Here is a 27,428-nt window from a genome sequence, read left to right as displayed (position 1 = left end):
CGCCACCTTTATATTTCATTCTCAAATCATAATTTGGATTGACACTGTAAAATCAGGTATTTAGTTTCACATCAATCAAATTCGTTTCATTGTAGCCGTGTGGGATGTACGCTAAGCTTACTATTTCAATCTCTTGTATCGCAAAGGCTATTTCCTATAAAGAAGACGTTAGTATCATTTGCAAATATGTCCTTATTATTGGGCATATTACCTCTATCGCTTATGTTAAGCAGAATTGCTACAGGCCCTGAAATGGACCTTTGAAGCACACCTGTTGCCACCCGTCCGGCAGCTGAAGTGGAAGAATTAACCGTTGAGCGGCGAACTATATCTTGGAGGTCGCTATCAAACAATTTTAACGATGCACCCCTTGTACCAACATTGCTGCGCTTTTGTTATAGTATAGTATGTTTTATAGGGTCGATCGCTTTGTGCCGATCCAGAAATTGCATTTTGATATGAATATTATTTGTAATTTTTTTCTTTGATTTCGAACTGTGTCAATTCTATATGGTGATGTGCACTCGCATACCCAAGAATTACACGGCCGTTTCCACTCTTTTCACGTGCGATTGTGAATGCACTCACAAAGAGCCTTTTTTTCTTTTTGAGACATGGACGCTCAAGCTGCGAGCAATGCTGTTGCCTTCAATGTTTGTTCGGCTGGTTCTTCTTGCTGAACTTGCATGGCTGTCTTTTGTCACTCGTCTTCCGAAACACCGGTGCAAGCGCGTTGCTTTGTTCTCACGGATTACTCCTTAATCGTCGACAGCTTTTCATATGCATTTACAGCATCAAAGCTCCTTTTTTGTTAGAGGGTAAAACCAAGTCTTTAAACGCACGTTTAGAATATCCGTCACATTGACTAGAAGGATTGACAGCCTTGGCATCATTTCCGTTGTAGTAATTGTTTTTTCTCTATCATCCATCGATGCCGTTAGCACATTTTAGGGCTTTTATTTATGAGTAAGAGTCACTGAGAGCTTCGATGCAGTGCTTTGCTTGAACGTATTTTCTGAGCTCCCGCACCCTATTGTCTTTACAGTTTCTTAAGGGAAAGAAATCAACAGACGCACCATATGATGGGGTAAGTTTAGTAAATCTATTGTTACTGAGCTAAACCTGCTAAAAATCTCCAACCTAAACCCCGCTGATAGCAACGCGGCAGCCAAAGTGTGCTATGTACTATGCAAAGCTCAGGCTTGCTTTTGTAATGGCACAGTACTGACGCTTGTTGCGGCGCTTTAAGAACAAATTCTATGTGCCAAGTTCCGTCTTAAGACGGCTTCAAATTGTTAATTTAGGAAATAAGACCTCAAACCTAATACATGCAACATTATTGTTTTTTTTTTAAATTTAGGCCGTCAAATGTATTATACAAATTGTAGAAAAGAACATTTTTAGAAAATGATACTGTCGGACTTACCACTCTGCAATGCGGCAATCAAAAATAATGTCACAATTCTCTTCACTGTATCTCAGAGCGCATGTGCTGCGAACGAAACTAATGCATTATACATGGCTCTGAAACGCACCACTATATGTGAGTCGGACTTTCGGAAACCTTTGCAAACATTGCAACTAGATCCCGTAAGATATAAATTAAGATGGGAGATTAGTTCGCCTTACATGTTCTAATTAAGGGAGTTAAGAGTACTGAGCTATCTGTTCTTATTGCAGAATTCGGAATCTCTAACCTTCCTGCTTCTATTTTCCTGTTTGCCTTGCCGATCTTACTGTAACTTCTGTGAAAAAAACATTTCAGACGCTAAATCAAAATTATGCTTCAAAAAGTCGTTACAATTTAACATTTTCCCTCAATTGCAACGTTTCATTAAAATCGGCCCAGTGATTAGATAAGAAACACATTTAGGCGGTGTGCATGTAGTTGAATAAGCGGTATCGGTTTTGGCTTCGAGTAAATGCTTCCTCTTAATTACGGATCGCGTTTGGACCACTCAAGACTGGCTATTCGCCTTGTAATGTGCGACAATTACGAAAACTGCCTTGCGTTCCTGCGTGTAGGTATTCGTGACTTGTAGGGTGCATTGCTTCAACGAAATACTTTGCAGTTTAAAGCAATTTTTGCCTGTTCAGCCTTTAATGTTAGCTAAAGAAGGAGAGCGCCAGGTTCACGATACAAAACCACTTCTGCAATTTTTCACACAACCAGCGCCACTAGTAGCTCAAAAAAGAAAAGGAAAGAATTTTTATTATATTAGCACCACGCCGCGTAGCAGGTATGAAGCTTGTAGAAAAAAAAAATACTGGCACGAACAAGAAAATCAAATGATCAAGATCAGTGCTCACAAGGCAACGTTGCACGGTGTTTTTCTCTCGCAGGTAATTATGGTACCGCTCAGTGTGTTAGTAATTACTATCACCACCGCCGTTAAGGTGAGTCCTCAACGCAGTCAGTATTGTTCGTCCCATGTGCGACGCAGACAGCAGATAACACTGTGTCACTTAGCTCAACCGTGCTGGATATAGGTACGTGTAACATGCGACACGCCTAAACACCAGCAGAAAGCAAAAGCTTCTATCCTGCGCAAATAAAGGATGGGGGAAAATAATATGAAACTGAAGTATGATTACTGCCAGAGCTAACTGCCGGTATACCAGCCGTATTGGCCAGCAATTGTGAAAAATCAGGTTCTGCGATGTCTACTCCATGCGAAATATTATAACATGGTTCCTAGAGCACTTTCTATTGCTTTAAAGATATAAAGCACACGGAGCCTGAGGAAATGAAGCCGATGAAAGCATTATCAAATTAGACATTATTTTATAGAAAATCTATAAATAGTAATAGAGAAATTAAAGTGCACGAAAGGAGAGATTGCCGCTGGAGAGAGCTGAACCCATTTGCAATACGCACGTGGTGTTTTACCCATAAGCTACCGTTACGGCTTTCCTCTGGCCTACAACACATCAGCTAGTCGCGCGCATGTGCCCCAAAAAGGACACTAAAGTAATCGAATGACACTTAAATCTCTACTGCAAGGAAATTTTACTCGGGAAAAATTGACTTTAAATGACTAGCGTAAACTCTCAAAGTAAGCTTGGCCAAACCACAGGGATGGTAAATGCCTAATTTTGTTATTAACAGCTATTAAACAGCGCCTATGCAGACCTGCACCTACGTGCACCTGGTGGCAGAGTGGTAGCGATGCCTCTTCGCGAATATTGAAGAAGTGTACGCAACTGTTGATCACTCAGTTGCGCCATGCTGCACATAGGCAGCCAGGCGCATTTCTCGCTCGTCATTCGCGAGTTGACGGGCGTCCCTCTCGGCGTGCGTTCGTCCTGTTGCACTCGTGATTTGGACTGTTGCAAGAATGCCGATGCGTTGCGTGGTCGTCGGTTGCGCGAATACGTACTCGAGCTCGAGCAATGGTTTGTGCATTGCACAACGTTGAGTAGAGGAAGGCCGAACAGATCTTTCCTGTGCCAGCTTTCGGAGCGAAAGCGTGCGCCCAGGTGCAGAAGGCAAGTGCGACGCGGAACAGTCAACGCGCACAAAGCATGTAAACTGCAGTTGACGAAGCTGGGGTGATATTCTCGAGCGATCGTTTCGGGTAGCGCGTCACCCTCAAGATATTTCGCGCATCTCAACATGGGACGCGTCGAAGTAGACGAAGTCCTTTCTGACAAAGCACCGGGAACGAGCAGAAACCGCATGCTGCATTTGTCGCGGAGGAGAACGCGATGCGGCGGTGGTGGTGTAGAAGCGGCGGCAATCGGTGCCGGAATTCAACGCCGCCAGAGCGAAATGCGCGAAGCTTTGTCAGGGCCGCACTCCCGCTTGTCCGTGTCTGGCCGTGAATTTATGCACATTTAGCACAAAGCCACTGTAGCTCCACCGTACCAAGCCTGAGCTACTTATCATCCTTTACTACAGATGGCGGTAGTTGTCTGGACGGTCTGATGAGTCGACGGGTCGGGCGCTTTCAGCGTGCCAGGTAGCAGCCGGTGAGCTCGGATACGTCATGCCAGAGATGCTAAGTTCGCTAAAACTTAACCCTGCGCTTTAAACGTGACCCGCAGCAGCGCGGCGATCAGTTGTTGTCGCAGCGCCAGCGGCCAAGTGCGCGGCGAGCGAGCGCTTCTTTGACGAAGGTCAAAGAACAGCTCGCTTGTGTGAACTCGAACAGCATGCTGCTGATGAGCGAAGCTAGAGCGCGATGCACCCTGTTGCAGCTGCCCCGGCGTGCGATAGGACACGTTCTGTACCCCCGCCAGCCACACCAGACTGTAGTGCGTCCAATTTTCGCCGATGTAGCGTACCCCCAATACGCTCTTCTTCGAGCAGAGACAGAACGCATCGAGGCCTTGCTGTTGACTGTGGACAACCACATAGAGAAAACCGGCTAGACTCGGCGAATACATTGAATTAAGAGAGCATCACGGACGCGCAACCGCGCTGTCACAGCGCACGAAGCAGCTAACAAAGCATACTAACTCTTTGGTTAACGGACGTGTGGGACCTGTTAGCTGATACACCAGAACGAAATGCAAGCAAAGAAAGCCGACGGCACGGGCAAGGTAAATATAACCGCTAACGATTCCACAGAAGCCCACGCGTTCAAAACGTGGCGGTTCGACGGCGGTTCGCGGGATTTAGCGCCATCTATGAGACGAGGAAACACTTCCGGCGGGAGGAAAAATAATGTGGCGCCATATCCGTTAAAAATAGAAGTGACGTCATTTTGTTCTCGAAGGCGTGAAACTTGTTTTCATGGCCTGCCATGAGAGCCTTTGGAGCTTTCAGCGCGAAAAGCAATGCAGGAAAAGGCCAGCCGCTCGGTTGTCGAAATCGCGCTCCTGCATAGAGCAGAATTTCGTTGGAGTCCGACGAAAGCTTTAGGTGTAGGGTGCTGATCCTATCGTCGGCGCCAAGCCCATCGGCCAGCGCAGTCGCACGGAAACAACTAAAGTAAACAATTATCTGGCGATCGGAACTCGGTGCTTTTTACTGAACAGGTTAAGAAGCGATGAAGCTACCCGCGTCACCAAATTCAGACAAACGTCGACAAGCAAAGCAACGCTACGTGTGTGGGGGGCGTATCGTAGCAGGTGTACTTTACGAGAGCTCCTTCCTGCACACTTCAAGAACTGCATTGCACTGCAAGCGACAGCGGCGTCAACGCCCCTGCCCACTCTTACAATGGGCGCTGAAAAGATGTATTTATTCATTATAATAAAATAAAATAGAATTGTCTTTTCTTTACTCGTCAGGGATTTGTAAAATTGATTAGGAATTTCATTTTCGTTGAATAAATATAATTGTGTCTCGCTTTAATTAAAAACGCTTTTTTCTTTGTCAATGTTTGTTTTCTCCAAACATAGTCGCGCTTTAGTCGCTGAATTCATAATCACCCCCTGCTGATGATGGCGACAATTTGTTCTGAACCGCTTTTCGCCCGAAGCTTCGCGACCTATTTGGGTCTACCTTGGTACAGGTGCTGGTTCTCCACATTCTTCACTGTACGTCACTTCCGCTGAGTGATAATGGCGTCGTTTTTTTTTTTCGTATGAAAAACACGGATTTTTTGCGAGCTCTTTGTGACTGATTGATCTGTATTTCAAGCGTAAGATTTTTCACAGCGGCTATTATATGGCTAAATTATCTGAAAGCGGGCTTTTTACACGTTCGAAAGTTTCAATGCAGTTGGCCTTTAAATTTACTACAAACCGTTTGGACTCCTACCCGTTTTCGAAGGAGAGAATTTTGGTCGCTTAGAGACAGGTTGACCAAGCCGAACGCGCCGTAAAATCATTGATCTTTCTATGTGAGACGGACTTAGGCGCATGCCCGTAGAACATATGTAGCATGAATATGTGAGAAATACGTTTGCGACTGAATGTATTGGGTTAAGTCCGTGTGATGCCTCCATAGTGCACATCCGCATATCGGAAAGCGTGTGTGGATCCTCATTGTAATATATCAGTTGCCTGTCGTATACCTCTTTCTTATCCTTGTATCTCCCACTATGCCCCTTACCACAGTGCGAAATAGTGGGCGAGCTACACGCTCTCTCGGCCGAGCTCTCTTCCTTTATCTTCATCAAATTCTTCTCCTCCTGCTTTTCCTGTGTGCATGTGTACAAAATTTTCACTGGATGGATGGATGCTATCAATGTCCCCAACGAAAAGGGGCGTTGGGTTGCGCCACCAAGTTATTTATGTGACGCGATAGCGTTCCGGCTCCCGCGTCGCAGAAGACCCGGCGTCGGCGTCGGCGGCGTCGTCGGTAAGAGAATAATCATTCCGAACCACGCATCGTTAACCACGCAGGCCCTCCGCGCTCAATCCCGCGTTTCGCGTCGCCGTCGGCCTCGATGTAACCAAGGTCAGCAGCCACGGGCTGCTCTAGTAGCGCGCACTCCTGCTGCGGTCTCGCGCGCGGCGCGAGTCTTGCTCTCCCCTTGTCCTCCAAAGCTAGATCACGCGTTCTCGCCTCTCCTCTCTCCCCCTTCCTCCACGCAGCGCCGTTTCGGTGCCTCTCGCTGCTACCGCGCATTGAGCCCTCGCCGTCCCTTCTCCCGCTGTCGCGGCACTGCCGCAGTGCCGGCGGCGGGCGCCCCTTGTCGCCTCGCGCGTGTTCCACGGCCGTCTGTTCCTCTCCGTCTCCACGTCGCGTGGCTGTACGGCTGTCAGCCGTGTCTCTCGCTTCTCCGTTTGCAGGGCGCCTTACTCAGTGGCATTTGTTGCCTATGGCAGTACTTGCGCCTGGCTCTCTTTCTCCCACCTCACTTGTGCCCTATACCTCCACTTACCTGGCGCAGTGAGGTTGCGGTGACTCGAAAAACAGGGGGCCAATGATAGGGTCACCGTAAACTCCACACCATACATTAACCGACCACTGATATTGGTGATGTGTCTTGAAAACCCAGTAAGGGTTTTCGTCGCTCCAATAGTCAGCCTTGTGGATGTCCTCATGGGCATTGCGTGAGAAAGTAGCGTCATCGGTCTATAGTATTTTGTTGGCAAAGCCTGTGTCCTCTTCTGTCTTGATTCTATTCCAGTTTCAAAGTGCTCTCAATTTTGGAAATCACGGGACTCGAACATCCAGTGCAGCTGCACGTGGTATGGATGAAGCTGCCTTTTCTCAAGTACTCTCCACACTGAAGAATTTGACACTCGAGCTTCTGCACCCACACTACGAACACTTGCATGTGGGTCTGAAGAAAAACTTTCACAGGATTTCTGTCTCCGCGTGCTCGCCAAGGATTGATTTATGTTGTTTCTTCGTAAAAGTCCTAATTTGTCTCAGCGTTTCATATGCAAGCACAATTGTCATCGAGCTCGGACACTTTCCTGGATGCCAGCGTTGAAATAGCTCAACTGCACGCCTTGTACGTCCACTTGACGCACCTATAGCCAAAATCATATCCGCGCTTTCCTCATTGGAGTAAGCCATATCTGCTGCTCAACGTTGGTCACAGACAAATAGCGTTGTTGTGGAGAACACGCAGGGATACGGGCGCCTGAGGTGCAGCGGAGATATTGCAGTTCGCTGGAATCGCTTTAGACGAGGTACATAAGGTATGATCTAGTTCCGGTAAACTAGAACAGCCTAAGGGTGCACTGTCTCAGGGACTGACGCGCCAGTCATAGTGCACAACTGTGAAGCCAGGCGCGGCCACCCGTTACTGCGACCACGAAGTGATGTGCACGTGCGGGGTGCGAGATCAGAAAGGGAACGTCTGGTAGGCAGTAACTGTGAGAAGGAGAGCAGACGGGGCCAGTACGAAAAGTCATCAATCTGAAGAAGACATACGTAATCTTCCTTGAATAGAGCCAAGATTTCTTTACGATTAGCTTATAGCGTTTCGTCCCCTTATTCTACTTCCTACCCCAACCTTGCGCGGCCACATTGAGGCCTTTCTCTGAGTGAATGAGTGTGTGACCTCTACTCATTACCCCTGTTCTCCACCCGTTTCTTCATCTCACCTCAGAAGAAACATTGAGTAATAATTGCTAATCCCCCCCCCCCCCCGTCCGTGGCGGTGACCCACTGTAAGATGGAGGGATGGCGTCGGCGGAGTGCCTTCTCGGTAGCGGCGGATCGCGTTATGTGCTACCCAATCCGAAACGTAAAACCGCCTCCGTTCGGCACTGCGTGCTCAGTATGCGGGTGCCTGTTGTTGAAATAAGGTAGTAGCTGCGCTCGAAAATCGCATTACCAAGAAGCATAATCGTCGTCCCATTTCCCTGTTATTTTGCAAGGAGACAATGGACTCCCAGCATCAAACTTTCTCAACCACTATTCCGAACATTATTTTCGTACGCTACTGTTCTTTCTAGTCTCCCTACTTTTCTGAGACCAGACCTCCAATCGCGTTTTATTAATCTCTGCTAGCGACTTCTTAGCTTTCCCCCTTCTATCCTGGATCCCAAGACTCAGGCACGTACCCGGGAAGGAGGGGGGGGGGGGCGGGGAGGCCCGGACCTCCTCCCCCCCCCCCTAAATTAAGCGGTCGGTTTTGGCACTTCACTTGGTAGAGCAGTTAACGAGGGATCCAAAAGAACTGTGCTTGTTCCACAAATATATATTTCTCGATAATTTTTCCGTAGCTCATAAAAAAAAAAAGCGCCACTATAGTCGGATACAACTTAAGTCTACAGTGAAGCCCCGCGCACGCCCTCATAACCGCCAGCCACTGTTCCCTCGCGAGACTGCAAATAATTTTACTTAAAATTTTCCTGTTACCAAAATTAGGCGGCAACCAAAAAATACAGTTATTAGCGCATAATTTTATACGTTTTCCCTCGCGTATCATAGTGGAATGGCGAAAGCCTAATTCTTTATTGAAGTGAAATAAAATGCTTGCTTCGCTGCAACTGTTTATTGGCCAATGTCACTTCAGTTGGCAGTGAAATTTCATGGGTAAAACGGTTTCAGTAGCGAAATGAACCACATACTTTTGAAGATTTATTTAATTATGGAGTTTTACGTGCCAAAACCACCATCTGATAATGAGGCACATTGTAGTGGGCGACTACGGTAATTTCTACCATGTGGGGTTCTTTAACGTTCACCTAAATCTAACTAGACGGGTGTTTTCGCATTTCGTCCCCATCGATATGCGGCCGCCGTAGCCGCGATTCGATCCGGCGACCTCGTGCTTAATAGCCGAACAGCATAGCCACTAAGCAACCACGGCAAGTAGACTTTGAAGACTAACATGCTCAGACTCCGTACGCTTTGTTAATTTCTGTTGCACACCTCATTGCTTCCGTCTTTGAAAAAACTCTTCAAGAACAACAGACGCTCCAGGTATCAAGTACGACGCCATTTCGAAACGGCCGCACGACGACAATTTTTTCTGCTTCTGTGATTGGCTGGCGGAGTAACACAACCCCGCGCGGTCCGTGTTCCTTGGTTGCCAACTGCTGCTTTTTTAAGTTTTATGCTACTATAGAAATCTACTACAGGGACAGGCGTTCGTCCTGCAGTAGATATAAAACAGGCTGATGATGATGATAGAAATCTTTATTTTGCACTTTCGTTTGTTTACTTGTCCTTGGCAGTGTTCTTGCTGCGCTTCTTTCCTCCGCGATTCCATTCGATGTGGTTCCTTGTTTGCCAGGTAAAGAAGAGGTGTATCTCACAGGCGTACCTTTGAAATGCACCTTATTTAATGTCTCTTTTATGGTTTTACGCGAATGGCCGGCGTTGTTCACATTTATACTAGTAAAGGTACCCCCCATCATTTGCATAGAAAAGCTGCCTTGGGATGCCCTTCCCCCGAAAAGAAATCCTGGGTACGTGCCTGCCCAAGTTCTCCATGGAGGGCAGTGGAGCGTACATTGACAGCTGGGTACATATGTTGGACGCTGGTGGTCTTGAAGATTGTCTGCTGAGAACGCCTGCCTAATTTAGTCGCGCACCACTTCGGCGATTGACGCTACCGGTCTATCCAGTGTCGGAATCAAAATCTTTTCAATTTCCTCTCTGACGAACTCTCTGATAAATTCACGCAACGGGTTCTGACACTCGGCAGTCACTGCGGCGTCATTGATTCCAAGTCATTCCATGTCGTTAGGCTTGCTTCGCGCATCTAGTACCAAGTTCCACAACTTTCGTCAAGGCCGAAATAGACGTGGGAGTCCACTGGTTAATCTGAGCGACGCGTTCATACTTGTCAAGCCAGTCTTCAATGTCTTCGAAAACTGCACCGCGATAGCGATTGGGAACCAGCGGAGGCAGAACGGTTGCGTGTTGTGGACTGGGAAACCGGCTGGTTTGGGGTGCTTGCGGTGGGCTCGTTTCGCCCATTGGGTGATATGTGGAGCTCCTGGGGAGAGGTGGTTGAAGAGGGGAGAACTCCGGGGCAAGGCCTAGCAGTCGACGACTAAAGCGATGCACGGGTGTCGTAACTGGTGGCAATGTATCCGGGCTAGATGAACGACTCCCAGAAGGGCTCCGGAGCATTAGGCGCGGTTAGTACCCATCATCTCCTCCAGCGTCGCGGCACAGCGTGGACCAAAAACGGGAAGACGTTCTTCAAGAACAACAGGACAACCTGTTCAAAGACACACAGAACAGAGACACGTGTTCTTTGTCCTCGCCCAATCTCGCTGACCCACTAGACGGAGTCCGTTAATTCCCTCATCTTCATTGTCGTCTGCATAGAATACACGCGTCAATGTTCATCAGTAGTTATTCGAAATCAATTTTACTGTGAGTTTCCCTCACGTAAAAACTTGTCTAGCCCATATCACCGTGTAAAGCTTCATTTGTACTCTTCCTGTGAGGTAGAGTAGCAGGCCAGAGCAAGTTACAGATCAGGCCGACCTCTCTGCCTTTCTGTAAATAAACTTTCTCTCTCTCTCTTCCTGTGAGCGCCTACTGCGAAGCGTCCAACTTGCACTTGCTTGCCATCAATTCCTGGTTGTACTCCTGATCAACCGCATTTGTAAATGTAAGTCCTGGAACCGTGAAAGCCCTGGGAGTATTAGTCAGCGCCACTCCCTCTGTGGCGGCCTAAGTGAAGTGCACTCTAAACCGCAGCTATCACATACTATGCGTGCAATTAGGAGCAGGAAACTGGTAACTGAACCGTCGCACATATCCTTTACGCCAACAAGTTTCTTCACTAAATTGGGATCAGACTTCTGGTAGGCCGAGCTACAGGCCAGTAGGCCTGCCTCAAGACCCGCTGCGTTGCCTCAGCGTCGTGGCTCTGTTCCCTGTACGTGCCCGTCACGTTCCAATGCGCGTTGATGCAAAGACTGGCTCTCCTGTACTTAGTTTGAGGTTCACGTGAAAGAACAATACACTATTTGACAACTTAAGCATAAAAGTTTAAATGCAGGCGGTCCAGTTCAAACACAATTTGCAGTGATACACCAGCCAATTAGCCGCTCGCTTAATACCCCGACTTGTGAAGCAGCTTTGCGTGCTTAAAATGACCGGTTTTCTCCGTAAAGATCTGTCTTGGGGTCACTCATCTTAGGATGAAACCGGAATTTCTTGGGTCATCCTGAAATTAGTGTTTAGCCAAACCCAAATATTTTATCTTGAAACAACTAGCTTGCATTTGCCAATTAGCCTAGCCTTTGCGATAGCATAGAAAAGTCATCTAGATGGGGGTGGACTCCATTCCCGCTTGGCTCTCTTTCAAATGTGAAAGGTAGGCACGCTGTGTTTTTGTGGGCGGAGCTTGTACTGCATGTTTAGGTTGGCATCGACTATAGGCGGCCAAAATGAATCCAGAGCCTCCACGCTAAAGTAATAGTCCAAAGGTTGCCGTGGGATGGTGACTCCAACAACTTGATGGGTGCACTTTCCAGCCTCAGGCCATAGTGCACTGTGCTTTCGTCTGTGCACTCACATATTGTCACTGTAGCAAGAACACTGCTCAAAATATTTGTTACTTCGGCGAATTTTTTATCCCTACAAGCTAGTTCGCCACTGGAACACACACTATAATAACAGCCCCTCACAAAAAGCGCACGTACAGAATAATGGCTTTATTACAGTGTAAAAAATGACATTTCAAAAACAGCTTATAACTAGCAGTCCTGATACTTCGAATTATAGTGCACATCCGAATGGTGTCCACAATATAAATATGCTGAACATATTTTAATGATGCTGTTGGTTGTACGCGTACATGCCTAAGTAAAGCGGCATTCTGGCTAGTGGACGGCTAGCTGTGGCATTTCTTAGGCAGATTTCTATATTAAGAGCTTGTCGTTTCAAAGCGTTTTTTTGATGATAACGAGAAGCAAGGAACGAAAGATGTGCCACACGTGAATACTCCTGAATAATGTTTGGTTAACTCTTTTTGACTGTATACCTTCCATCCTGTTGTGGATCCTATGTCCCTGTATTGTTTTTTTTTCTTTTCTTACGCCTCAAACTCGAAAACAAGATGTCTGACCACCATGTAACTCAATTCAAGGTTCTGCTGTAATGAAATTTTTTATGCTTATCTTTCATTGAAGGCAAAATTTTAGTAAATATACGATGGCCAGATAGCACTGCAAGCTTAGTACACGCGAACTCGCGCTCGTATTTATTTCCAGGTGTCCACTGACATACACCCAACTCACACAAAATCATACATACTCACATTTGCACATAACAAATAATTGCAGTCATTAGACAGCACGCCGAAGAATAAATTATTCACGTCGGTTTGATAAAGATGTGCGAAGCACAGAACGTTTCGAGTTCACGCATCGGCTCGAGCGCCAACTCGCGGAGCCTCACAGCGAAGCAACCGTGACGAGCACAGTTCGGAATCAATTCCAAAATCTATTTTACACCACACTTGAATACTACAGACTACAGCGCAGGAAATGCCCCCCGCTGCGCGATTCTCTCGTGCGCGCAAAAGCTGTTTCGTGGAGGCAGCTCCAGACACATTTCCGCACCGCACACGACATCGCGATGTGTGCCCTACAGAGCACCCGCGAAAAGGCCCCGATAGCAATGCTGCGCCCGCGCCTTAATGCGCCCCCTCGGCGTGACTGCTCAGGAGCGCCAACCCGGCAATCCCACACGCCGCCACACAGCAGTGGGAAGCCTTGCTGTCTGTAGAGTCAATTCCCAGGACCGGTTCAATCTTGTTGTGAGAGCCCGCTGGGCGGCCGATGCTCATGGGCTCCTGGACTGAGGACTCCACCCACGCCCAGAACCCGTAGAAGGACCCTACGATTTTCCTTAATATGATGAGTCAACATTTATCTCTCTCACTCTCTCTAACGTCGGCTTCAGAATTACGCCTACAACATCTGACGAAAGTAGTACATACCTGCGATGTTTGGCTCCTTGGCACTCTGTGGCCATGTGTGGTGCTTGCGCCAATAAAATACATACATGATCATCATCATGTTTGGCTCCAAATATTACGACATCGACGCAATCAAAAGCGCACCACGACTGCAAGTCTCGCCATGATAACTGATCGCGATCGTTATGTAGGTAACGGCACGGTGAGGGAGGCGAATATGCTCTGTGGAACATAGCCGCATCGGAGCACTATCGGGAGGGTCAATAGCAGCAGGTAGATCGAGTTGCACAACATCAGCAGAACAGTCTATCAAAGCGGAATGTGTAGACAGAAAGTCAAGGCCCAGGATGAGGTCGTGAGGGCAGTGCTCTAGAACATAAAAGAGAAGTATGATGTCCAGCGACACTCACACGAGCCGGACACATGCCAATAACGGCTGGTGTTCCACCGTCTGTGACTTGGACCACAGGCGAGGGGGCAGGAGTGAGGACTTACTTGAGACGATTCCGAAGCTGAGCATTCATCACAGATATGTGCGCGCCAGTGTCAATCAGAGCCGTAACAGGTACACCATGCACGTTCACGTTATTGAGGTTTCGATGTGTGCGCAAGGTCAAAAGAGGATTTTTTGCGTCGGGTCGGTGGGGCAGCATCACCTCCAGATGCTGCACCCGTTAGATTTCCGGGAGGGTGCGCCGGAAGGAACTAGGGGACGGTGATCGGCGAGATGGGGGCGATCGGGAGAAGCGCCGACGTGGCGAAGGAGAGCGGCTAGAGCGGGTAGGACGAGAAGTGTCGCCAGAATTTGCTGGCTGCGTTTGCGGGGCGAACCGAGGAGCAGCATCAGGGCCGTGGGATCGGTGGTAGGACCAGCGGGTCGAATTCCACGAAGACCGGCAGTGACGTGAAATATGGCCGATGCGGCCACAAGTGAAGCATATAGGCCTGTCGTCTGTAGTACGCCATTCGGCCGGGTTGCGATACCGCGTTGGGGCATTCAGGCTGCGGGTGCGTATGACAGCGCTGGACGGAGTGTATTCAGGCCGATTAACTGAGCAGACATTGGTCAAGCCAACTTTGGCCAATTCTTGGCCCAGGATGGACTGTATCAATGAGACGGTCGCCTGGCAATTGTCGGGGCCATGGATCGGGGTCGCGACAGGAGATGCGGCTTCTGTTTCACGTCGGATGACATGCAGGATGTCATCAGCGCGAATGGGTGTTATAGGACTGCGGAGGTCTTCGCAGGTGGACGTAGCAGCCGTGTTGGGAAAGTGGGGAAATGGCTGGGCACTGCGGCGACTCTTGGCTTCTTCAAACCGCCGGCATTCGGTAATGATGGCTTGCACAGTGGAAGAATTCTTCAAGACAAGGAGATGGAAGGCATCATCTGCTATGCCCTTAATGACGTGTGCAACCTTATCTGGTTCGGACATTTTGGATCCACTTTGCGGCACCGAGCGAGCACGTCCTGGATGTAAGTGAGATAGGATTCTGTGCACGTCTGGACACGTGAATCGAAGTATTTTTGGGCGGCGCGCTGACGTCCAACAGGCTTGCCAAACAAATCTTTGAGTTTCTGTTTACAAATGTCCCAGCTGATAAGTGCCTATTCGTGGGTCTGAAACCAGACGCGTGCCCTGCGCACGATTTAAAATATCAGATTCGCGAGCATGATGGTCTGGTCCCAGTGATTGTTCGCACTCACCCGCTCATATATATATATAGTTGAAGCCATTCTTCAACATCAGTGTCGTCGGTGCCAGAAAAATTCCTGGGTCGTGGGGTTGTGCTAGAATGACGGTGGGCGTGGATACCGACGGGCCCGAAGCATCCTCGCCTTGAGCTGGCATTGTAGATGCAGCCAAGGAGCGCCCGCTGCGTAAATCCGTCTTGATAATGATCCCGCAACCTCCACCGAAAAATGTTACGGGGTTAAAAACAGTCAGATGTGTATTTACAGAATATTTACAATAAATATATCAGCTGACAAGATGGCAGACAGCGCGCGAAGCCCCGAACATCGTCTTCTTCCGACGATGATTAAAACATCTTCTTCGTCATCGTGTCACAATATGTCGCTGCTGAAAAATTGCGCTCATTTCTATGAACATTTTTCGGCTGGCAGAAATTTGTTAGGAGGACCGTCACATTAAGGCTTGTCCTGCTTTCGTTTTTTTTTCTTCTATTTTCATCTTTTTGTTTTTGGTGCAGGTGGTGATATTGTATCTTATACACGACTTCTACGAGGGCGTTAAGCAGCAAGGATCACTGGACTCCAATGGCCTTCTGGACGCTGATTACCTGAAGCGACAGCAAATACAGGTATTCAATCAGGTAACTAAGAGATTTACGTTCAACTTACAGATAATTCACAGATGACTAGAAAACAAACAGTATTAGAAAGAGAGAACAAAGCGAATTCATTTTTGCCGTCACCAAATTCAGTTATAAAGACGCTTAGCATTTATCGCCATCTTCCTTGAAATTATCAGATCCCCTATGATCATTTCCGAAGAAGCAGCGATAAAACCATCCGACACATTTATTGACAAGCGCACCAAAAAGGCGGATAACCACGTCAGAACTCTATTATATGACTTATCAACCTCCTTGTGATTGTACCAATGAGAAAGGCGTATTTTTTAATAACAAAGACGTCATGATGTTATGCGTTCGTTTCAGGGCTGTTGTAGCATACTCTTGCAGTTGGCACTGAAACCCGATGACCTGCTCCTCACACGAGTTGTTTAACACCCGCTGTTCCTTCGGCCCAGCAGAACTTCCCTTGCATGTTGCCTTGCGGCAAATTTGTTCCAGCCACGTAATATTCGAACATCGTCGGAGTTCGTACAAGTACAACGCTAAACCTCGCTATCACTGCCAATGTCTTGCCCGTCGTTAGAAACCGCGACAAACTGTTGGCGCTGACGTTCTAGGTCATTGTCTGCCGTTGTTGAAAGCCTTGATGTCTCGCTGGATGCATTTTTGCCTGGCGTTCTGGCCGCCAAGGCACTCCGACCGGCAGGATGTGTTGAGTTTTCGGTCGAGCGCCTTTGCGGCACGTTGAGTAGGCGCCCATTGTCTTAGAGGTTGAATCGTCATGGTACTGCGCTGCATCGGCGTGATTGTCTACTTACATGCCGGGCTTGTCCAATTTTTTGCTATTGTCGTAGTCCAAGGCGTGATGGCTCTGGCCCTTCTTCCTATGACGTCACATGGTCATCATGTCCTGGGTCAGGGCGTAGACAATATGGATTCTACTGATTAGTGTTTTGGCACTGCGTGATAGATTTAGTATTGCGGCGTGCTAGTTCGTCGGAGTACGTACACCCATAGCATCGCTGAGGACACGCGAATCGATATATTCTCTTCTTTTGCTTTTAAACATTGAAGCACCGATACGCTGTTTATGTAAGCAGTCCCATAAACCGCACTTATAGTTTTCCCTCTATATACAGTTGCAACTATATGATTAGCGACATAGTAGGCGCCTTCTCTGCCTTTCCTTCCTCCATTCTCTGTCTTTATCGACACGCAAATAAGTTAATGGGACACTGAAGGCCAATAATAGGTCAAGCTAAAATAATAGATCAGTGCTTGATAACGTCTAAGTCATTAATATTATCGCGAGCAGAGCTTTAGTAATCATCGAATAATTCAGGCAAACGCAGCACAGTGAGATTCACTCCGAAACAGTCATGCATTAGCCTGATGACGGAGACACTCCTCACTGTAATTCTCTCACTTGCCCTCGACCACTCGTAATACAAATATCATTGCATTGCATAGAAGAACAAAGAAACTGCAGCTTGTCTTGTTGTATTAGTTTTTTTTCTCTTTTTTTTTGTTAGCAAAAACAGCTTATCGACGTTGCCCTTGACAGCAACGTGGCTTGAATGGTTTCCCTTTCTTAACTCTGCGCCGCCCGCGCTTTCGCGTTTTAGTGGTGTCGTTGTCGCGTAGTGCTGCGCTCGCGTTTCTCTGGCTCGCGAAATTCATGCAAACTGCAATTAGCACATAATGCCACGTCCATGCAAAGCCACGCGATTCCCGAATTTTCCACCCCACTTGAGTATTGAGGACAGTTACTTTTGAAATGAAGATATTTGTGGATGTCTGCTGGCGTTTCATGTAAGCTTATGAGTATGCGATTATATTTAATTTGCACAGTAATATCAAACACCTTACAGCTCATTTAGAATAGCTGTATGTGAAAGAGGTCGATGAGTGAACTAAATTATTATCTGTTACAAATCTAAGGAGACTATCTTCGTCGGGGTGCCAAATAAAGAATATATTATCTAAGAACGTTTTGTAGAAGAGCGGCTTCAAAGATCTGGTCGCAAGAAAGGGTTTTTCAAGCGATGGCATAAAAATATTCGCATAATTCGCAGCCATCTTCGTGCCCATTGCTGTTCCGATGATCTGGAGTGAGTGTTTCTTGTAAAATTCGAAGTTATTATACTCTAGTAATAAGCGAAGTATTGTTGACAGCGTGTCTTCGTCTGAACCTTAGGGCATGTTTACCTTCATGTAAGCGTTGACTGCCGCGTCAATGCCATCTGCTTGCTGTATGTTTGTGTATAGGGTTACTACATCCATTGGTACCAGGAAGCTTTATTTGGGGATTTCGAGTCCAGTTATTACGCGAAGAAATTGATTGGTTTCCTGTGTGTAAGATGGAATGGACAGGACTATGTCCTTAATTATGAAATCCAAGACACTGAAAATTCTTTGCCTTATCGTGCCGTTGCTTGAAACAACAGGGCGAAAGGGTGGTTAGTTTTGTGAATTTTAGGAAGCAAATAAAAAGAACCTGAGGCTGGCTGGATCGGCTGCATTACCTTAAGATATGGCTGGTTCGTGCTGCAGTGAGCTTAATCGGTGGCCTAGTTCTCATTCAAGCAATTTAGTGTGGTCCTCTGCGAGTTTTGCATAGAAGTCCTTATTTTATATTGGCCGATATCCTTCTTTCAGGTAGTCGACCTTATACAATATTACGATTGCGCTACTCTCATCCGCAAGTTTAATTACCAGATCTGGTCGGCGGCTCAGCGAGTCCAACGGCTTGCGCTCTTCGTACGACATGTTTTCTCGAAAGGGTTTCAATTTTTAGCATGCCTTCACGACATGTTTTAGGACGGTGGATATATACGTTTCCTTATATCTGTCCCTCTGATCAGGTAGCGACCATATTTTCCCAATATATATATATATATAATCGTTTTATAAGAAGCCAAGGGTAGTTCTAGTAGTACCACATAAACATCCAAGAAAGTAGATCGGGAAGCGGAGCAGCGGTAGCTCAATTGGTTAGAGCATCGCAGGCGTAATGCGAAAACGTGGGATCGTTCCTTACCTGCGGCAAGTTGATTTTTCATCAATTTTCATTGCCATTAATTTATAATTTATCAGAAAAGTGTATAACAGCTGTGCCTTACCAGTACCCACCTACAGGGCAGAAACCTGGAGGCTTACTAAAAGGGTTGTACTTAAACTGAGGACGACGCAACTGGCTATGGAAGAAAGAATCGATAGGTGTAACGTTAAGGGATAACAGAGCAGATTGGGTGAGGCAACAAACGCGAATTAGTGACATCTTAGTTGAAATCAAGAAAAAAAAAATGGGCATGGACAGAGCACGTAGTGAGCAGAGAAGATAACCGATTGTCATTAAGGGTTGCGGAGTAGATTACAAGAGAACGGAAGCGTAGCAGGGGGAGGCAGAAAGCGAGGTGGGTGAACGGAATAAGTTTGCAGGGACAACATGACAAGCAATTAGCACATGACCCGGGTAGTTGGAGAAGTATGCGAGAGGCCTTTGCCCTGCAGTGGACGTAGCCAGGCTAATGATGATAATGAATTTATGATTTCTTTAATTCAATTTGTAAGTGCAAGTAATTTCCTCTATGTTGTCCATGATGTCTGCGTTTGTTGGCTTCTCATGAACCGATTAATAAAAATCGGGCCCCCCGGTTAACCCCCTTACTTCTCGTTATATATATATATATATATATATATATATATATATATATATATATATATGGTGACACGCTGGTTTGGAAGGTCGTGGGTACGTTGTCGGTATTCGCAGATGGACGCACAGAGCAACGGGGAGCACCTTGCTCTGGACGGTCGGACGGGAAGCTGCACCTAGGGGCGATGACAAGCGACTGCGGCAATGACGGGCGATATGTACAACACGCGGGCAGTTGAAACAAATCGGCCTATCGTCCGTTCTCCAGTCGGCCGGGCGACGGCGGCGAGTTGAAACCGCTGAAAACGGGGAAGCAATGGTTGGGTGGGGCCAGTCCTGACTGACCGCGGCATCACGAGTGGGGAAGAGAGACGGGAGGCCTAAATTCGTCATCTCTTGCCTGACAACGGCCTGTATAAGCGAGAGAGAACATACGTTGTCTGGGCAATGCTGACGATGAACGGCGGGAGACATGGCTTGTAGCTCGGGACGAATTAAGCGCGTAAATTTTTTTCTCCAGTCAGAGGAGTTCCACGTGGCTGTTCCTCACACGAAGACGTCGAAGCCGTACTTGGTAGCCTGTTGAAATGCTGCGTAATGCGGCGACTCTTCATCTGTTCGAAATTGCAGCACTCTTTAATGATCTCGTCCACCAAGCGATAGTTCTTGCGGATAAGCAGGTTAAATGCGTCATCTTCTATGCCCTTCACGACGTCGCCAATCTTGTCGGACTCGTTCATGTCTTTGTAAACATTACGACAGAGCGTGAGGACATATTGAATATACGCCACCTAAGATTCTGTCGACGTTTGAGTGCGGGTCGACAGCTCCTTCTTCGCTGCCAGTTGACGGCCAAGGGGCTCTCAAAAGAGGTCTAGAAGCTTCTCCTTGCAGACATCCCAACTCGTTATGGCGTGTTTGTGGGTCTCGTACCTCGCCCACGTACCTCGCCACGCTCGCGCCGTGTCTCGGAGGTAGAATATCACATTCGCGAGCATTGGCTTGCATCCCACCTATTATTTTCGCTTACACGCTCATACCAGGAAATCCAGCCTTCAACGTCCGTATCATCGCTCCCATAGAAGGTGCCTGGGTCTCGCGGCTGGGACAACACGACGGAGGTCAGAGTTTGTGGCACCGGGGGGAGCGGTCGGTCATTGTGGCGCTTTGGCTATCGATCATCCTGGCAGTGCTGAGGCGGAAGCCGTCGCGGACCTCCGTGTTGGTACCCGTCGGTACCCGTTGGTACCCGTACACGTCGACCAAATTGTTGCGAGACGGGGACAAGCACAAATGTTTGTGCAAGGCGAATGCTGAAGGCACCAGCTCAGAATAGAACATGTCGGCCGAAGCGCCCCAGCAGCAACACTTCTTCGTTATCGTCTCTTGTCTGCATATCCTGTTCTGCATCGCGACGATCTCTCGTCTGTCCATATATATATATATATATATATATATATATATATATATATATATATATATATATATATATACTCACGTTGGCGATGACACATATAAAGGTGCATTTACAATACTTACAAGAGAGACAACGATGCATTAACAAGATTGCTGTCGAGATCGATTCCACCTCTACACGTCAAATCGTCTTCTTTTTACTGGCGCCGCTAATAGTTGCGCCCTATTATATGTAATGTCGCCGTCTCGGCGCTAACTATAAAGGAAGTGAACTCGCTGCAATGTAAGGCTTTATCCGGAACACATGCACAATGTCCGTGGGGACACGAGAGTCAAGCGGAGCGATCTCGTAGTTTACATCGCCAAACTGACACAATAACGTGTAGGGCCCTGTATAGCGTGGCAGCAGCTTTCGAACAAGCTGACGCGGTCACATTGTGTCCATAGGAGGACAACTGAACCAGAAGGAAGTCGAAAGTTCCGATGTGGGCTGGCGTACCGGATTTGCTGCGCGGCCTGAGACTGAGTGAGCCGGGAGCCGACAATCTGGCGCGCCTTGTGAGCTCGGGCGAACACATCTTGAGCATATTCAGGGGGAGTGTTCGTTGAGGAAGGAAGCAGTGTGTCAAAGGGCAAAGAAGGGTGGCGGCCAAAGAGAAGGTAAATGGGCGAAAAGCCAGCTGTCTCGTGATGGGACGAATTCTAGGCGAAGGTCACGAAGGGTAACGTGCCGTCCTAATCACTGTGGTCGTAAGAAACGTACATGCACAGCATTTCTGTCAACGTAGGATTGAGCCGCTCCGTCAGTCCGTTTGTGTGCGGTGGTAGGCGGTGGAAAGCTTTTGCTTCGCAGAGCAGGAGCGAAGTAGGTCTTTAACTACTCGGGACAAGAAGGTGCGGCCGCGATCAGTGAGGAGCTGCTGGTGTGCGCCGTCATGTAGGATGACGTCATGCAAAAGGAAGCCTGCCACCTCAGTTGCACAGGTTGTGCACAAAGCTCGCGTGTTCGCGTACCGGGTCGCGTAATCTGTCGCGACGACCCACTTTTTTGCCAGATTTCGACGTCGGAAGAGGCCCGAAAAGACCGAGAGGAGCGACATCTACCCGAAAGAATGGTTCTGAGGGCACATTGACGGGGTGAGGGCGTCGAGCAGGCAACACAGCTGAATTTTTGCGGCGCTGACAGAGCACACAGGCTGCAACGTAGCGGCGCACAGAGCGGTAGAGGCCTGATCAGTAGAAGTGGCGCCGTACGCAGTCGTAAGTACGCGAAACACCGAGGTGACCTGCAGTAGGGGCGTCATGCCCCTACTGGAGTCAAGAACGGATGTCCGGTGATGGCGTGGTACAACGAATAAAAATTCTGTTCCTTCAGGGCGTAAGCTGCGATTGTAGATGTTCATGAGGGAAAATTTTATTTATCCCTCATTAAAGGGTACGGGGCAACGGGAAAGAGGGTGGGGGGAGGAACTAGTTGAAGCAGGCCTCCTTATCCTCTCAGCCCACTCCAGGATGGTCTCCTGAAGGCCGGGTCTCGAGCTGCGCAAGGCAGCCTCCCACTGCTCCTCACTAGATATTAATTGTTTAAGGAAAGGGAACGTCATCGCGGAGCACGAACATGCGGAGCGTGGGCTCCGAATGTCGAGAATTGAGACGATTGATGAGAACATATAAGCAGTCATCACGCCGTTTTCAGTGCGGATGTCGTGCAGGTCAGAAATGGCTAGGACGTAAAAGTCGGTGTCATGTGCATTGTATCGCATTCATCGTGGCCAAGTGCTCGTGTGGAAAAAGCGCCGACTTTATTAAGCGGCCGTTATTTATACAGATCGCGCAGGAGAGGGCTAGTGCCTTTCTCTTGTCGTGCGTATCGTCTACAGCTTTATGCGGGTTCCGCTCATGTAGCCTGTCGCTGATATGATACATCTTCCCTTTCTTGGAATAAACAATGAAAGCACAACGGCAAATTGAAGTTGCAAGCAAAGAAACATTACGGCACATTCAATACGATTACATACCGTTCAAGAAACATTAAATTAATTTCAAGTACAAAAACATTATTGCGCACAATAACTCATGAAACCTGCTGAAAGTTTGTCGTATTCCAAACGACGCGGAGGGCACACGTTGTCTTTGCGATCGTCTTAACGCCGGAGCGCTAGACATTCCATCAGCGGACGTCACTGGTCACTGCTGCGGCCATGGGCTGTCTTCAGGTGCGGTCTCGCAGTCGTCTTCACTATCGTCCAAAGGCTCACGCCAAAATGTCTCTTTTGTACGTAGTAAGTCCTTTCGGTTGCGCCTCAGAAGTTACCCGCAGAAGTTTCCCGTAGTAGATGTCGATGCTAACTCTGGACCAAATTGGTCAGGCACTGGACGCATATGCAATGGCTTACGTGGCTGACTACACGCATATTTTTAGCAGATTGCGCCCTTGTTAACAAAGGCTTCAATATCGGTATTCATTCCCGACCAGAATATCACGCCCCGTGCTCTCGACTTGCATTTAGTTATGCCCAAGTGGTCTTCGTTATGTTTTTCCAGCATTTCGCGCTTCATACTGGCGGGAATTACAACCTTGCGCCCTTTCAACGAAACGCCTTGCACTTGCGACAGCTCGGCAATAAATGGCTTCAGCGGGCCATCGACCTGTTCACCTTTGCTCAGGCTTTTGATCACCCCGTTCAGGTAGCGATCCTTTGTTGTCTCGGAAACCAATCGCATTAGTCATCTGGCTGACGCGAGATGAGATCACACTCACGGCGTGTACTTCAGTATCGTTGCTGTCCATGTCGGCTTTGTCGCAGTTGATTGAAGCCCGGGATAGCATATCAGCCAGGAAGAGGTGCTTTCCTGGAACAAAAATAATTGTCGTGTCATAACGGAGCAATTGCATGAAGAAGCGCTGCAGCCTTGGCGGCATGTCTACGATTGCTTTCTGGGATATAGCAATCAACGACCGATGGTCGGTCTCAACGATAACACAATAGCCATCGCTTCTTTTTCGATTTGAGAATATTGCTACTGAGCCTCCGTGAGCGCTTAGGACGCATGTGCAACAGGTTTCCACGTGCTGTCGTGACAGCAGTCTGTTCTTTGACGCATCGAATGAGACTTTGGTTTCCTTCCGTGGATCGAAGAGCGACAGCAGGGGCTGCATGCTCATGCTGTCGCACAGCGGTTTCCACTCTTCAGCGTGGCTCGCTGTCCATTTAAATATCGTGCCCTGTTTTCGTAAACCTCGAAGGAGTGCCGTCTTTTGTGCCAAAGACGGCAGAAATTTCCTGAAGTAGTTCACCACGCCGAGCATTCTTTGTACTGCTTGCTTGTCCTTAGGCTCTGGAATTTCTGCCATACATTGTATCTGCGAGATACTTGGTCTGACTCCTTCAATGCCGATTGCGCCACTTAGGAAATATATCTGCTCTACGCCAATTGTGCATTTAAAACAATTGTGCATTTGGCCGCATTGAAAATCAGTGTAGCGCGTTCTGCCGCCCCTAGCGCTGACCTTAGTCGTACACCATGCTCTTTAGCCGAGCTGCCCCAGACTAGCATGTCGTCGACATATACTCTAACACCAGGCATACATTCAAAGATTTCACTTAGAATCTTTTGAAAACTTCTGGTGCTGAGGAAATGCCGAAAGGTAGCCTCCAAATGCGGTAACGACCGAAATGCGTTGCAAATGTGCAAATTTGTGAGGTTTCTTCGTCCAAGGGTATCTTATGGAAGCCATCGCTAGCATCGAGGCGAGTAAAAACTGCTGCTCCTACTAGTTCTGCCTCTATGACTTTTCGCGTCTGGCATCGGCATCTGGTAGCGCCCTCTTTTGATACATTCATTAATCTTCCTGGGGTCGCCATGTAAACCCGAAGCTTTCCATCCTTTTTGCGCACCGTAACCACAGGGCTTACCCAGTCTGTGGAGTCCGTCTCTTTGACGATGGTGCCCCCCTGTTCCACGCGCTGCAACTCTTCGCGCAGTGGCTCCCGCAATTTTAGGGGGGTACCTGTCGCGCTGTCTTTACTGCGTCGTCACGGATAACCATATGGTAGCGACGGTGGACGCAACCCGTGCCTATGAAAAGATGACTGAATTTATATTTAACTTGTCGTAATGTTCTTTGCGCCTCGCTGTGCACTTGTCGAGAAAACAGCTGAAAGCGTTCATACGTCTGTGGGCCCAGTATTGCTTGGCCTTTCCGCACGATGGAAAATTGAAGAAGGACGGCGTTGTGACCGTTTAGCCGCGCTTCTGCTGTTATAATGCCACAATGTTGGATTTCGCTCTCTCCGAAGGAACGTAGTACTGCGCGGTTGGGCTTCAATGGTCGTTTGGGCTTCATCTTGTTGATCACATTGAGGATAGAAATATTGGCTTGTGAACCGGTGTCGACCTCCAGGCCGACTGTCGAGTCGCCAACTTTTTCTTGTGGAAGCCAGTCACGTTCGCTAACCGTGCTCTTCCCCCAGCCATATACAGTATATCAAATTCTTCTGCACCGGTGAGCTCGTCCACTCTATTCTTTGCTTTACAGCAGACAAGTGGTTTCTCCGCTGACATTTGTAACATGTCCGCCCGAATGCAGCACAGCTCCATGGTGCTTGCGTTCGGCGCACATTTGACAACTGTAGTCTTGCTGCTCTCTACAACGAAACACTTAGCTTTCCTAGGTATACATTGTGGCGCAATATACATTTCTTGAAAAGGGACAGAAGAAGACAGTGAAGCGCCAAACTACCGACTGTTTAATGGCAGCCTGAAAAAAACATATCGAAGAAAAGACAACTTCCACTCATGCGCAGGGAGCCAAGGTCTGACAGAACAACATGGTCATGATAACATAGTTTGGATAAAGCACAATTCTGCGGAATATAATACGATAGATGTATCGCTGACACAATCAGACCCTTTCTTTTTAATATAAAATTCTTCCAACAACTCCCTTGCAGTTTGGTCTCTACTTTTGCCAAGAATCAACACTTGTTCAAAGCATGGCGTACAACGACAGGCTTCACAGTGCGCAGAAAGATGCGCCTTGTCACACTTACCGATTCTATTAGCGTGCTCCCTCAGTCTGTCATTAATACAACGTCCCGTTTGTCCAACGTATGACTTGCCGCAATCTAGGGGTATCTCGTAGACCACCCCTTCAACACAGTCCGTGAAATGTTTGGCGTGCTACTTGTGGCAGCCCCGCGGCCCCTCGCGTCTGATCGCGGGCACAATTGAGCTAACTTGTTGGGAGCCGAAAAGACAACCGGAATGCCATATCTGGTAGCTACCTACTTGAGGTGATGGCTCACACGGTGCACATAAGGTACTACTTCTGGTTTTACTCACTCTCTTTCCTTCGAGTCCGTTTTCCCACTCGCAGCGGTAGTTTTTTGCTTCTGCAGGAGGGACTCGACCACAGCATTTAATACAGACTGAGGGTAGCCTGCTTTTAAAAGCCTCTCAAGTTGATGGCAAAAACTCGCCTATATCACACCCGCCGTGGTTGCTGAGTGGCTATGGTGTTCTGAGCACGAGGTCGCGGGATCGAATCCCGGCCACGGCGGCCGCATATCGATGGAGGCGAAATGCGAAAACACCCGTGTACTTAGATTTAGGTGCACGTTAAAGAACCCCAGGGGGTCAAAATTTCCGGAGTCCTCCACTACGGCGTGCCTCATAATCAGAAAGTGGTTTTGGCACGTAAAATCCCATAATTTAATTTTTTTTTTCGCCTATATCACATGCACACATGACTTGCGCTCCTCTTCTGGACCGGGTCCACTTCTTTGTGTTCTTTCCCCCACATTTATTGATGCGCTGCTGCTGCAACCGCCACCTTGCAGATCTGCTCTGCTTTTTGTAGCATCAGTTTGCTATCTCTCAGTAGCTTCTCTCGTAGTTCTTCCTCATTTGTCCCGAAAACAATTTGATCCCTCACCATCGGATCGAGGAGCACTGCAAAGTTGCACTGCAAATCCTGTAAAATGTGCTCGAAAGGTTCGCCTGGTTCCTGCACTCGCCTTCTGTACAAGTAGCGCTCGTATATTTCATTGCTTTTGGCCTCGCAGTATTTGTCGAACTTCTTGACTACCGTCGAGTAGTCAGTGTTGCTTTCGCCTTCCAAAAATGTCAATGTATTAAATGTTTCAATGGTTTCTTCGTCAGCGGCCGTCAGCAATAGCGCTGTCTTCGTTGACTCTTGTGGGTGCTTCTCTGCTGGTTCCGTCGCCTTCAGGAATATCTCAAATTTTTGCGGCCAATTCTTTTATGTCCCCCGTTGAGGCGTAGTAAATCCGGTGGCCGTACGAAATCCATGCCGCTGCTTGTTTCTTCGACCTGTGAAGACGTTTCCGAGAAGTGGGCATTAATGGCGGCCGCTTCTGACACCATATATCAGTTTCATCGTGGCCAAGTGCTGATGTGGGAAAAAGCCCCGACTTTATTGAGCGGCGGTTATTTGTATAGACCGCGCAGGAGAGGGCTAGTGCCTTTCTCCTGTCACTCGTATCGCCTACAGCTTTAGGCGGGTACCGTGCATGTTGCCTGTCGCTTATATGATACACGCATCATATTCAATGCGGTCGACATGATGACGGGAGTCGGCGTCCTTGAGCAAATGGCCTGACTGTGTAAAACAGAAAATGAATATTCGTGGAGCCGTAGCGCCCATCTAGCCATTCGTCGAGTAGGGTCTTTGAGCGAGGAGAGCCAGCACAAGGCGGGGTTGTCGGTAACGACAGAAAATGTGCCGCCGTACAAGTAGGTGCGGAATTTGGCAGCTT

The 27,428-nt window shown here is 48.0% G+C and overlaps 1 protein-coding gene across 3 annotated transcripts in view; it reads left to right on the top strand.

Annotated features, from left to right (window-relative positions):
* The window catches only part of LOC126525293 (uncharacterized), a 132,342-nt gene that overhangs the window by 101,148 nt on the left and 3,766 nt on the right, over positions 1 to 27,428 (top strand). For all 3 annotated transcript variants that reach the window (XM_055067503.2, XM_055067502.2, XM_055067504.2), the window contains 2 exons: positions 1,046 to 1,087; positions 15,465 to 15,587. In XM_055067503.2, the coding sequence (XP_054923478.2) occupies positions 1,046 to 1,087; positions 15,465 to 15,587 (165 nt within the window). The remainder of the gene's footprint in view (positions 1 to 1,045; positions 1,088 to 15,464; positions 15,588 to 27,428) is intronic.

This window comes from Dermacentor andersoni, chromosome 3 (genome assembly GCF_023375885.2).
Source record: "Dermacentor andersoni chromosome 3, qqDerAnde1_hic_scaffold, whole genome shotgun sequence".
Classification (NCBI taxonomy): domain Eukaryota; kingdom Metazoa; phylum Arthropoda; class Arachnida; order Ixodida; family Ixodidae; genus Dermacentor; species Dermacentor andersoni.
This window is presented reverse-complemented; position numbering and strand designations above follow the sequence as displayed.